Here is a 13,635-nt window from a genome sequence, read left to right on the forward strand (position 1 = left end):
GAAGAAAATTTAAAGTGATTTTACAGATAGATGGCAGGAGGTACTACACCAGTGAAACAGGAATAAAAAACTGTAAAATGGATTATTCAGAGTAAAAAGGAATTAAAACTTTGATTCATATATTAAAAATCTAGTAAAAGTGTCTTTTAGAATAGAATGAATCAAAGGGATAGGGGAAAATGTGGGAAAAGATAAGAAAAGTAGAGGATCATCCAATAGGTACAACACCCGAGTAATGTGAGTTGAACAAAAAGAGAAAACCAAGGGGAGAAAATTGTCACATAAATGATAAATATGGAATATATGAATTAAATGATGTAAATATCTAGGTTAAAATAGGCCTTCCGAATGAATGCCAGAAGAATGGGTAGAAAAGACTTCCTATGGCACATCATTTCGGAATTTGAGAACACCTGGATTAAACACTACCACGGAGGAAAAAACAGGTCACATATAGAGAAGTATTCTATATAGCAACACCCTAGGGGCGGCTGGGTGGCATAGTCAGTTGGTCAGGTGTCCAACTTTTTTTTTTTTTTAAAGATTTTATTTATTTATTCATGAGAGACAGAGAGGGAGAGAGGGAGAGAGGCAGGCAGAGACACAGGCAGAGGGAGAAGCAGGCCCCCTGCGGGGAACCCAATGTGGGACTCAATCCTGGAACTCCAGGATCATGCCCTGGGCCCAAGGCAGGTACTAAACCGCTGATGCACCCAGGGATTCCCCCCCCCCCCCCCCCCAATTTTTGGTTTCAACTCAGGTTATGATCTTGGGTTTGTGGGATTGAGCCCTACGTTGTTCTCCACACTCGGCATGAAGTCTGGGATCAGTTATTCTTTTCTCCTTGTCTCTCCATCTCTCCATCTATCCTCCTCTCTGTGTGTGCCCTCTCTCTCTCTAAAATGAATAAATCTTTTAAAACATAAAACAACACCTTCTGCTAGGAAACAAAGATTCCTTCAAAACTTTTTTTTTTTTTTTTTAAGTAATCTGTATACCTAACATGGCGCTCAAACTCACCACCGTGGGATTAAGAGTTGCATGCTCCACCAGCTGAGCCAGCCAGGCACCCCCCCCCCTTAAAAACCCTTAAGAAACAATTATTTTCATTCTAGAATTTTATATTTAGACAATCTATCATTCAGTTATTAGAATTTTAGAATTGAAAAGTCTTAATTTTTTTGCCCCATATACCCTATTTTAGAAATTTATAGAAATGATTCTCTAAAAGAGAATCGAGAAAGAAAAGGATTTTGGCTGTTATAAATGAGATTCAGCCCAGGAAAGGAGTGAAAGGAATTCCTTGTATCAAAGTGAACAAACTTAGACAAGACAAACCAGTCTGAATTGCTGCAGAAGGTTAGCTGTTTCAAAAAGGATGTCTCCCTAAGGGAAAATGAGTATCAATTGTTTTTTTTGTTTGTTTGTTTGTTTTATTTTAAATAAACTATGCCACAACTGGGGCTCAAACTCAGGACCCTGAGATCGAGTCACATGCTCTACCAACTGAGCCAGCCAGGCAGCCCTGGTGTCAGTTTTTTTTTTTTTTTAAGACTTATTTATTTATGATAGACCGAGAGAGAGAGAGAGAGAGAGTGAGAGAGAGAGGCAGAGACACAGGAGGAGGGAGAAGCAGGCTCCATGCTGGGAGCCCCACGTGGGACCTGATCCTGGGACTCCAGGATTGCGCCCTGGGCCAAAGGCAGGCGCCAAACCGCTGAGCCACCCAGGGATCCCGTCAGTTGTTTTTGAAGGCCTTTTATAAGAGCTTTTCAGGAGTTTGAGGTCAATTTTCAAAGAAAACCAGGTATATGAAAATAATGAGAAAATATTTAAAGAAGTAGAAGCAAGGAAATGTAATTAGAGTATACAAGATACCTTGAAAAAAATGTTTACATAGCCATACTGATGTAATCTGAATATTGATTTAACTCCAAACTGATAGAAATTGGAGCATGTATGTGAGAGAGAAGTTGTGGAAGCATGTCTGGTATAATAACTAAATCTTAATCTTCTCTAGTAGTAAGACAGCAAAAATGTCTAAAATTGAAAAATTAAGAAATAAGATAGACCTCTTGATAAACTGTTGACTACTAGTTTTATGATGTCAAAGTCAACAGCTTTTTTTCCTCTTTTGTCTTTTCCTTTTTTTAAAACAGGTATTATTTATTTATTTGAAAGAGTGAGAGCAAGAGAGAATGAGAGTGAGAGAGTGCCCTTTTCTTTAGTATTTTATTTTATTTTATTTTATTTTATTTTATTTTATTTTATTTTATTCTATTTATTTTTTATTTATGATTTTATTTATTTATTTATGAGAGACACAGAGAGAGGGGCAGAGACACAGGCAGAGGAGAAGCAGGCTCCATGCAGGGAGCCTGATGCTGAACTCCATCCCGGGTCTCCAGGATCAAGCCCTGGGCTGCAGGTGGCACTAAACCGCTGAGCCACCCAGGCTGCCCTCCTTAGTATTTTAAAGTATAACATCTTATGTTTGAAAATACTTTCTGAGGAATTTGTTATTTGAGTGATACTTTTGTTTATGTGAATTTATAGACTTCCCACATGCTTCTGTCTCATCTAATGTTCTTAACAGTCCTGTGAAAGTATTATTATTACTCTCTAATTTAGAAGTGAGGAAAGTAAGACTGACCCTAGGATCATAGGCTATTAAGGGAGAGAAGTAGGACTCTCCCTTTCCCCCTAGTTCATTATAATATTTATCTTATTACATCTTATGATGAAGGTGCCTTGGTGGCTCAGTAGGTTAGGCATCTGCCTTTGGCTCAGGTCATGATCCCAGGTTTCTGGGATCAAGCCCTGAGTTTGGCTCCCTGCTCTGCAGGGATCCTGCTTCTCCGTTTGTGTGCTCTTTTGCTGTGTTTGTCTCTCTCAAATAAATAAACTTAAAAAAGCGAAAGGGATTTGGAAATTCTAATTTCTAGTCTTTTGTACTTTTTTCCTAATTTGGTTATTTTTAAGTTGTTCTCTTACCTTTTTTTTATTGTGATAAAAACTACATAACATAAAATCTACCTTAACTATTTTTAAGTGTGTAGTTCAGTAGTGTTAAGTACATATGGTTGTAAACAGATTACCAGAACTTTTCATCTTTTTTTTTTATTTTTTAAGATTTTATTTATTCATGAGAGGCACACAGAGACTGAGACATAGGCAGAGGGAGAAGCAGGCTTCCTGGGGTGAGGTGAGCCTGATGTGGGACTCTATTCCAGGACCTTGGGATCATGCCCTGGGCCAAAAGCAGACACTCAACCACTGAGCCACCCAGGCATACTCAGAACTTTTCTTTTTACAAGTCTGAAACTGTACTTAACTCCCATTTTCTCCCTCTCTCCATTCCCTGGTAACTGCATTCTACTTTATGTTTCTATGAATTTCATTACTCTAGATACCTCATATAAGTAGAATCATACAGTGTTGTTGTTGTTGTTGGTGGTTTTTTTTTTTTTGACTGGTTTACTTCACTTAGCATAATGTCTACAAGGTTCTTCCATCTAGAATATGATAGGATTTCTTTCGTTTTAAAGGCTGAATGAGGCACCTGATTGGCTCAGTTAGTTAAATGTCTTGATTTTAGTTAAAACTCATGATTTTGGGGCAGCCCGGGTGGCTCAGTGGTTTAGTGCCACCTTCAGTCCAGGGCCTGATCCTGCAGACCCGGGATCAAGTCCCACATCAGGCTCCCTGCATGGAGCCTGTTTCTCCCTCTGCCTGTGTCTGCCTCTCTCTCTCTCTGTCTCTCATGAATAAATAAATAAAATCTTTAAAAAAACCCAAAAACTCTTGATTTTGGCTTAGGTTGTGATCTCCGTTGAGATTGAGCCCTGCTTTCTCACGTGCTGGGTGTGGAGCCCGCTTGAGTCTCTCTCTGCCCCTCCTCTCCTTGCTTGCACTCACTCTCCCTCCTCTTAAAAAAAAAAAAAAAAGGGTTGAATAATATTTCGTTGTATATACTACATTTTGTTTACTCATCTGTCAATGGACATTTGGGTTGTTTCCTTCTTCTGGCTGTTGTGGAGAGTACTGCTATGAATGTGAGTGTGCATATAGCTCTTTGAGTTTCTACATGTAGTTAATTTGGATATATACCAAGTTAGGATTCTTAGGTCATATACACTACTTCTATTTTAAATTTTTTCAGGAACCTCCATACTGTTTTCTGTAACAGTTTCATCATTTTACAGTCCCACCAACAATGTACAAAGATTTACAAATATTTCCTTTTATTCTTATGTTGTCTTTTCACTCTCTTGGTTGTGTTCTTTGATGCACAAAAGTTTTAAAGTTTGCTATAGCCCATTTGTTTTTTCTTTTGTTCCCTTTGCTTTTGGTATCATTTCCAAGAAATGATTGCCACATCCAGTATCCTGAAGATTTCTCCTATGTTTTCTTCTAGAAATTTTATATTTTTAAGTTTTTACGTTCAGGCTTTTAATCCATTTTGAGTTAATTTTTGCATGTGGTGTAAGGTAAAGCTCCAGCTTCATTCTTTTGCATGTGAATATCCAGTTTTCCCAGCACCTTTTGTTAAAGAGACTGCCCTTTTTTTGTTGAATAATCTTGGAACCCTTGTCGAAAATCATTAACTATATATGCAGTTTATTTCTTGGCTCTTTGTTCTGTTGGTTTGTTTTTATGCTAAAACCACACTGTTGTCTCCTTCCTTTTGATATTTTTTGCCCCTTTGCTGTTTTATTTTGCCAATTGGAAGTTACTGGTTGTTGTCAAGAATAAAGTGGGACTAGTTAATTGCCACATTATGAAGAATATGTTGGAAAAACTTATTTAAAAAATAACTTCACTGTATTATTATTTTGGCTCTGTGATTTTTGGAGTAATCAGAAAAATGATTTCCGAAGGGTAAGGATGATATTCTTAATTCTTTTTACAACACTTTAATTGTAGGGTGTGGAATAATTGATAGATGCAGGGGTGTGGTAAATTTGCTGATTGCAGAAGAAACCATTATGTCCCACTTAAGTATGCAATTAGAATAGGGCTGGTCAGTGTATCAACCTAAGATTTTGTTTGACAGCGGCTTTGAAATCAAAAGACAGAAACCAATGACTAATTTGCATATGGAAAATTAATCTTCAAATGTGTCTTTTCTTTAAAGGAAGAGGAGGGATGCTTTGGATGGCTCAGAGATTGTGTGTTTGCCTTTGGCTCAGGGCATGTTCCTGCAGTCCCAGGATCTAGTCCCACATCAGGCTCCCCATGGGGAGCCTGCTTCTCCCTCTGCCTATGTCTTTGCCTCTCTGTGTCTCTCATGAATAAATAAATAAAATATTAAAAAAATAAAGGAAGGGGAAAAGAAAAAAATAGAGAACTTCTTTGCCTTTTTCTAGGGCCTCAAATGGCTTAAACCTGGAAAAGCTTATGGGAAGAGAACTTTATTTTTTCTAGTAGTCTGATATTTTGGATTCTTTTTAACTATGTACCAACCAGGTTTGTTGCTTGTATTATTTCTTCGCAGATGCCTGTGTACTTCTGTCATTTTTTCTTAAATCCCTCTGGCTCTGCCCTGCTTACTCTGCTGCTTACCCTTCTTCCCCAATATAAACCATGTTCATTCTGGTCAGTTTCTCTCTCATCTTTGAATCAATCCTAATTTCTGCCTCTTTGTCTACTGTCAAGAAGATTGTTCCATCAAGTCAAGTGGGCTTTTTTCTATTCTGGAATAATTCATTATTATTATTTTTTTTTTCAAAGTTAAGACCCAGTTCTGTATTTCATGAAGCTCTTCTAGATGGATGTAATTTTCAGTTGATTTCTCTAAACTTTGACTTTGTTTCATTTAAATTCTCTTTCTCTTTTGCCTGTTTTTGATAGCCTTTCAATAAATTTTTTTTAAATTTATTTTTTATTGGTGTTCAATTTACCAACATACAGAATAACCCCCAGTGCCCGTCACCCATTCACTCCCACCCCCCGCCCTCCTCCCCTTCTACCACCCCTAGTTCGTTTCCCAGAGTTAGCAGTCTTTACGTTCTGTCTCCCTTTCTGATATTTCCCACACATTTCTTCTCCCTTCCCTTATATTCCCTTTCACTATTATTTATATTCCCCAAATGAATGAGAACATATAATGTTTGTCCTTCTCCGATTAACTTACTTCACTCAGCCTTTTCAATAAATTAATAAGCCTTAGAGTAAAAGGACTTTATCTTATATACGTAGATAATTCTCTACCAGGAATATAATTAGTATTGGACAACGTACATTAGGCCATTAACTTTCTGTCCCCACCCTAACTACCCCCTTCTTTATTTTTCTCTTCTCTCTCCTCCCCCTACCTTTTTTTTTTTTTTTTTAAGTTGTATTTGAGAGAGAGAGAGCATGCACATGCACGTGCATGAGTGCGGATAGGGGCAGTAGGAAAGGGGGAGAGAGAATCTTCAAGTAGATGTCCTTGAGCGCAGAACCCCATGTGGGGCTATATCCCAGGACCGTGAGATCCTGACCTAAGCTGAAACCAACAGTTGGGCCTCAACTGATTGAGCCATCTGGAAGCCAATCCCCACTTTTTTTTTAATGTTCCATAGACTTGGGGCCCCGGGTGGCTCAGTGGTTCAGTGTCTGCCTTCAGTTCAGGTGACCCTGAGGTCCTGGGGTCGAGTCCCACATTGGGGGTCCCCGCACGGAGTCTGCTTCTCCCTCTGCCTGTGTCTCTGCTTCTCTCTCTCTCGGTCTCCCATGAATAAATAAAATCTTTAAAAAAACAAAAACAAAAACAATGTTCCATAGACTTACCTGGTTATAGTTCTTCCAGTGGCATTCAGCCTCAGAAGGTCTCCTGATTTTACATGTTAAATTTCTCCTTTGTTGGGAAAAATTTTGTTTCACTATATTTTGAAATAATGTTTTAAAATTTGGATTTCATATCTGCTTGACAATTTACAAGATAACTTCAATACACACAAAAAACTAGAAAGAAGAAAAACAAAAAATTACAATGTGTATTATAAAGATCTTATTTCCTTAGCTTAAAAAGAGCTTGTATGAATCAATAAGAATAAAAATTAGTAATGTAATAGAAAATATGAAGAAAGGATGTGAAGACATTTAAGAAAAAATAGAAATTCAGCTTTCTCACAGTTAAAGAAATGCAAATCACAGTGAGATAGTTTCTTTTTAATCAAATGAACAAAAATTAGGTTTTATGATACTTAGTGTTGACAAGGGGAAATGAAGAAATGGACATTATCATGCTTTGTTAATGGGTTAATCAATTAGGACTTCATTTGTCTGCAAGTAATAGAAAATGTGTCTATTGATGCTAGTTTAAACAAATAGCAACTTATGTTCTTACACAGTATGAAGTGGCATTGTCTTTCTTATTAGTAGCTTGATGATGTCAGAGCTAGCATTTCTTAATTTTTCTTGCCATTCCCATATTGACTGCTTCAAGGACGTAAGTTGTTTTAGGTATGTTCACATTCAAACTGGGAAGTAGTAGAACCTTCGCTATTTGTGCCTGCCCCCTCCCCTTTTTAAAGATTTTATTTATTCATAAGAGACACAGAGAGAGAGGCAGAGACACAGGTAGAGGGAGAAACAAGCTCCATGCAGGAATCCTGATGTGGGACTTGATCTTGGAACTCCAGGATCATGCCCTGAGCTGAAGGCAGACGCTCCACCGCTGAGCCACCCAGGTGTCCTGTGACTGTCCCTTTTTATCAGAAAAACAAAATCTTTTCCAGAGCTTTGCAGCAGATACCCCTTTCAGTCTCAGGATTCCCTGTAAGGGGCTAAATATAGTGCTAACCTGACCAAAAACAGTATTTTATTAGGAAGATGATGAGAGAAGATATTGGATAGACAACTAAAAGTGACTTGCCACATGGCTAATGCAATTTTTCTAGAGACAAAATGTCAGCATCTTCCCAGATTTAGTATACATGTATTCTTTGATTCACGGTTCCATTGTTTAGAGATCAAGAATGAAATTAATATATTCCTTTAATAGCTAACTGGGGTTTTAAAAGGTGGTTTTGATGATGCCAAATAAACATTTGGAAGATGTTCCTTTTTATTTGTGTTTCCACAGATCATTAACTGAAGACAAACAACTATGCAAAATTCTCACATGGATGAGTACAGGAATTCTAGTAATGGCAGCACAGGCAACAGTTCAGAGGTAGTGGTAGAACAATCTGCTGATTTCAGTACTGAGATTATGAATGTTACGGAAATGGAACAGTCCCCTGATGGATCGCCTAATGTGAATGCAACTACAGAAGAAAATGAAATAGCAAATGCTGTGGACCTTCCAGTGACAGAAACAGAAGCAAATTTCCCTCCAGAATATGAAAAATTCTGGAAAACTGTAGAAAACAATCCTCAGGATTTTACAGGCTGGGTATATTTGCTTCAGTATGTAGAACAGGAGGTTAGTAACTATTTAAATGGGACTAGAAGGGATAGATTAATCAAGTAATATCAGATGAGGTTTACTGTTTTGTAATTAAAGTTGCCTCTTTTATAATTTTCAGGTTAAACTGAATATATGTACATTTTTTAGCTTTAAATAATTTTCATGACATTTGTCCAAGTCTAATATTTGTAATAATTGGTTTGTGTATGTGTGCACATGTGTGTGTATGATCACTGAAGTAAAAGGTTACCTTGCTATTTAATAGTTCCTTCCTTTTGTTTAAAAGGAAAAGACTATAATATGTAGGGAAAAGAGCTGTTGTGTGTGTGTGATTTTTAAATCTGCCATTTATTTTATTTGAGATAATACATTTGGAAGAAATAATAAATATTTTTGTGACAAAAACTTCGAAGATTTTTAAACACCTTGTTTTATTTTCGTCAGAATCACTTGATGGCTGCCAGGAAAGCGTTTGACAAATTTTTCATACACTATCCGTATTGCTATGGTTACTGGAAAAAGTATGCAGACCTTGAAAAGCGGCATGACAACATTAAACAATCAGATGAGGTGCGTACATTACTGAATAAAATTATCTCCATTAGGTACTGTAAGCCAAATAATAACGAAACAAAATTTTTTTTTTTTTTTTTTTTTGGCTGGCAGTACCTACGATTTATGGTCAAACAATTTTATAGGGTATTTTATTTGCATTTGTCACTCTTGTGGCATTTGTAGCTAATATTTTCTCTCTTTGTTGGCAGGTGCGTTAAACCTCTACAGTTTGTCAAGCTTTGCAGTGCAAGCCTCTGTATTACACTGCAGCTTAACAAGTAGGGCAGGGCTTTTCTCTCACTTACATTTATTTCTCATTTTCCAAACAATATAGTTGGTTTGCTAGTCACATTTGCTACGTCTTATTGCATTTTTGGTCAGACGCTGTCATTGATGCTCTAATGGGTCTGTGCCCTATGGTCTGTAACCCAAAGCCTGCCCACACAACCCGGTCAGAATGCAGGGACTGCTGCGCTTTGAAGATCAAGACTCTGCACGTGGGGATCAGAACATTGCCATGTTCTATCCAACCTCCACCCAAATGGTAATGGTAGATTATTTAAACAAAATTCCAGTAATTAGTATTTCTAAGGTTCACCGGATAACACAGTGTTGCCTCTCTGTTAAGAAATAATTAAATATTTGAAGTACAGTTTGTTGTTTTCTTCTTAGGTGTATCGGCGGGGGCTTCAGGCAATACCTCTTAGTGTTGACCTATGGATACATTATATAAACTTCTTAAAAGAAACATTGGACCCTGGTGATCCTGAGACAAACAGTACAATAAGAGGGTATGCTAAACATTGATATTCAAATGTATTCAAAGTAGAAATAAGTATTCTGATGTTGATAGTAGAACTACTCATGAATGTTAAACTGTTTAACATAGATTTTTTTTTACTGTTTAAAAAAATGATACATGTAATAAACTTCTACATGATTATAAAAATTGTGGATAATAATGTCCTTGTTTCATATCCTTGTTCCTTATGTCCCCAATCCCATTCCCTTCATGGTTTCTGAATTGTGTGTTCTTTCATATACATACATGTGTACATATTTGATTTTTTTAATGTAATAGAATGTTTTAGAATCTCTCGTATTTTTTCAAGCATTGCAAAAGTATTTTGTGATATCATAGTACTGTATTTTATTTGACCAAATCTTTATTTATAGGAAATAATCAGTGGTGCAGTAAACATGTTTGTAGTTGTCTATTTATGTAGAGCATGCTAGAAGTGGAACTTTTGTCAAAGAGAAAACATAGCTAAGTTTTATCTAATGTATGTTCTTTCAAAAGTGGTATCAATTTTATTTTATTTTATTTTTTTTATTTTTTATTTTTTTAAATTTTTATTTATTTATGATAGTTACAGAGAGAGAGAGAGGCAGAGACACAGGCAGAGGGAGAAGCAGGCTCCATGCACCGGGAGCCCGATGTGGGATTCGATCCCGGGTCTCCAGGATCGCGCCCTGGGCCAAAGGCAGGCGCCAAACCGCTGCGCCACCCAGGGATCCCCTGGTATCAATTTTAAACTCCCACAGAATATGAGAGTAGTCATATTTTTTTTAGTCGTGACACATTCTTTTTAACCTCCAGTGATCTCATTTTTTAATTTTTAAATTTTTTAAGAGATTTTATTTATTTACTCATGAGAGAGACAGATAGAGAGGCAGAGACAGGCAGAGGGAGAAGCAGGCTTCCTGCGGGGAGCCTGATGTGGGACTTCATCCCAGATCCTGGGATCATGCCCTGAGCCAAAGGCAGATGCTCAACCACTGAGCCACCCAGGCATCCTGATTATAGGAATTTTTAAATGTGTTTTTTATTTTTGTTTTTATCAAATTATGTGCATATAGTTTAAAAAGTCACTGTTGAAACTGCTTGTAACAAAAAGCATTCTCTGTACCTCTCCAAGTATTTTAGCTGTTTCTACATTTTTATAATAGTAGCTCTTTCCTGGTTTTTCTCTCTCTTCATTACATCATGGTTTTGTTATGGTAGATGAGATTTTTAGTTCACTTATACCCTGTCTTCCCTTTCTTATTTTTTCTAATATGGGTAGGTTTCAGGGCCTTTTATTTTTCCTTGAATTAATTACTGCTTTTCAACTCTCCTTTTTTCCTATTTGCTTAGTTTTCTTAGAAAACTTACCACTCCCTCCAATAGCTACTTTTGGTAGTCAGTATTAATACTGACTTTCCACAATGTACAAATGCTAGGTAAGTTATTTTTTGGAAGTTAAAAAGTGTATATGTCTGGTGTTATTTATGTAATCTGAAAATTGTGAAGGAGAATTCTACTCTGGAATTTGTAAATTGCATTTTTAACCTTTCCTCTTGGTGGATATCCCTCTTGGAACCTTGTCTTCTATAGTCTGGATTGGTTGCTCTGTTCTGTTTCTGCCATACAGCAATTATTTTGGGATTTCTTCTTCGTGGTTCTAGGAAATATCTTTACCTCTTTCCTGGGATTTCAAGCTCTATTTTTGAGACTTTATTAAATCCTGTTTATTCTTGGCTTATGCCTACCTTTATTATTTATTTATTTATTTAGTATATTTATTTTTTATTGATGTTCAATTTGCCAACATATAGAATAACACCCAGTGCTCATTCCGTCAAGTGCCCATCACCCAGTCACCCCCATCCCCGCCCACCTCCCCTTCCACCATCCCTAATTCGTTTCTCAGAGTTAGGAATCTTTCATGTTCTGTCTCCGTTTCTGATATTTCCCATTCATTTTTTCTCCTTTCCCCTTTAATCTCGTTCACTACTTTTTATATTCCCCAAATGAATGAGACCATATAATGTTTGTCCTTTTCCGATTGACTTATTTCACTCAGCATAATACCCTCCAGTTCCATCCACGTCGAAGCAAATGGTGGGTATTTGTCGTTTCTAATGTTATGCCTACCTTTAGAGGAGTGTGTCCTATAACTTCTTGATAAAGGATTCTTGGATAGAAAAAAAAAATAAGATTTTTGTAAGTTTGAAACACCCAGTTGATGGTCCAGTGAGGTATAGAATTTTGAATTGGAAGTAATTTTTCATTATGGCTTTGAAGGCATCTCTCCATTCTCTTCTAGCTTCTGGTGGTATTATTGAGAAGTATGATAACTCTGTGGCTTCCCTTTGTATGACTTGTTTTTCCTCATGGGAGCTTTTAAAATCTTCTCTTTATCTTTGACATAAATATGATTTTACAATGGTATGCTTTGGTGTGGGTTTTCTTTTTGTAATTTACTGTGCTTACTTAATAGACCTTTTCAATCTGTGGTGCTCACGTCTTTCTCTTCTGAGAAATGTTATTGGGGTGCTTACCTGGCTCAGTCAATACAATATGCAGCTGTTCATCCTGGGGTCATGAGTTGAACTCCAGGTTGGGCATAGAGTTCGCCTAAAAAAACATAATAAAATTAATAAATAATGTTATTGTGTATGTTCTTATGTTAATAATTTCCTTCCTGTGGTTTTCTCTATTATTTTTAATAGTTGGACATTAGATCTTCTGTTTTCATCATTTAATTTTTTTACTTTTTACTTGACATATTTTGTTTGACTTTTTGAGGTGTTTCTTTGATACTTATATTGAATTTTTAATATCTGCCATCATTTTTTTTTAATGTCCAAGAATCTTTTTTGTTTATTGTTCCTTTTCTTATATCTTCCTAGTCTTGTTTCATGGCTTAATAATTTTTTTATTATTTAAAAAAAAAAGTATTAAGTGTTGGAAGTTTTCCTCTGCTCCCAGCACTGTTTCCTCTGAAGCTTTTTTTTTTTTACTTGTTTTCATCTCTGACTTGTCTGATTTCTGCTCATGTTAAGGATTATATTTTAATAAACTGAATATAAGCTCTGTGTCTTGTATGCAGGGTATTATTAGCTGGCTTGGTGGACTTCACAGTAGGGTGATCAAATGGCCACTCAGGTTTTTGTTGGGGGAGTTCCAGTGGTGGTATCCTTATGCCTTACTACTGTACCAGACAGATTCTCATTGAGGGATCATCTGATCTGCCTGGGGAATGTATACCTCTCTCCTGAAATCCCACAGCTGGGTAGGAAGGGAAGTTTAAGATCTCTTACCATTCCTTAAGGCAACCTTCTTGTAAACGTCCTGTCTTTAGTTCCTTACTTTCTTATCATACTTCCTCTCCCAACCTTCCTTCCCCCCACATTTCTTAGTGTTTGTTTGGTGCTTTAATTTTCTGAATCATTTTGGGATTCTGCAGGGGCAGTAACATGTATTTTATTGTCTTGAAAACCTTAGGTGCAAACATATACATGTGTACATGCATGCATATACACACTCTTAATCCTTTTATGTATGTTACCATATTTCTCCAGTTTTAGAACATTTTTAAACTTTGTTTAGGATGTCTTTTTATCGTTTTTTTTAATCTTTTTTTTTTTTTTTTTTAACTGTGGTTCAGTCTTTAATCTTTTATTGGTGTGAGTCTTGTGCCTGTCTTGCCAAGAATATATAAATCTGGTATTTTCTTCTAATTTTTTAAAAGTTTTTTGTGTTATCATTCATCTGACATTTAAATCTGTCTTAAGACAGATTAACCTTTTATTTTGTCCAACTTTTCTGCATTGATTTAAAATTTCTTTATTATATACTGAATTCTCACATGTATACTCCTCTGTTTTATTTTCTTGGAACTATTATGTGACCTATT

At 36.4% G+C, this 13,635-nt stretch overlaps 1 protein-coding gene and 1 long non-coding RNA gene across 3 annotated transcripts in view; one reads left to right on the top strand and one right to left on the bottom strand.

Moving 5' to 3' along the window:
- PRPF39 (pre-mRNA processing factor 39) overlaps window positions 1–13,635 on the top strand; it is a 38,393-nt gene that overhangs the window by 9,406 nt on the left and 15,352 nt on the right. Inside the window, exons 2-4 of one of the 2 annotated variants that reach the window (XM_025442870.3) lie at window positions 8,072–8,413; window positions 8,843–8,968; window positions 9,626–9,744. In XM_025442870.3, the coding sequence (XP_025298655.1) occupies window positions 8,096–8,413; window positions 8,843–8,968; window positions 9,626–9,744 (563 nt within the window). In that variant the 5' untranslated portion in view covers window positions 8,072–8,095. Of the gene's footprint in view, window positions 1–8,071; window positions 8,414–8,842; window positions 8,969–9,356; window positions 9,498–9,625; window positions 9,745–13,635 lie in introns of those variants that run through there. The other variant, XM_035720088.2, reaches the window with a different exon arrangement.
- LOC118355547 (uncharacterized) lies at window positions 8,805–12,362 on the bottom strand. The gene is made up of 2 exons (XR_004818239.2): window positions 12,278–12,362; window positions 8,805–9,667 (listed from the first exon to the last, which is right to left on the bottom strand). It is a non-coding gene; the product is annotated as an uncharacterized LOC118355547 (long non-coding RNA).

The sequence above is a fragment of the Canis lupus genome, chromosome 8 (genome assembly GCF_003254725.2).
Source record: "Canis lupus dingo isolate Sandy chromosome 8, ASM325472v2, whole genome shotgun sequence".
Classification (NCBI taxonomy): domain Eukaryota; kingdom Metazoa; phylum Chordata; class Mammalia; order Carnivora; family Canidae; genus Canis; species Canis lupus.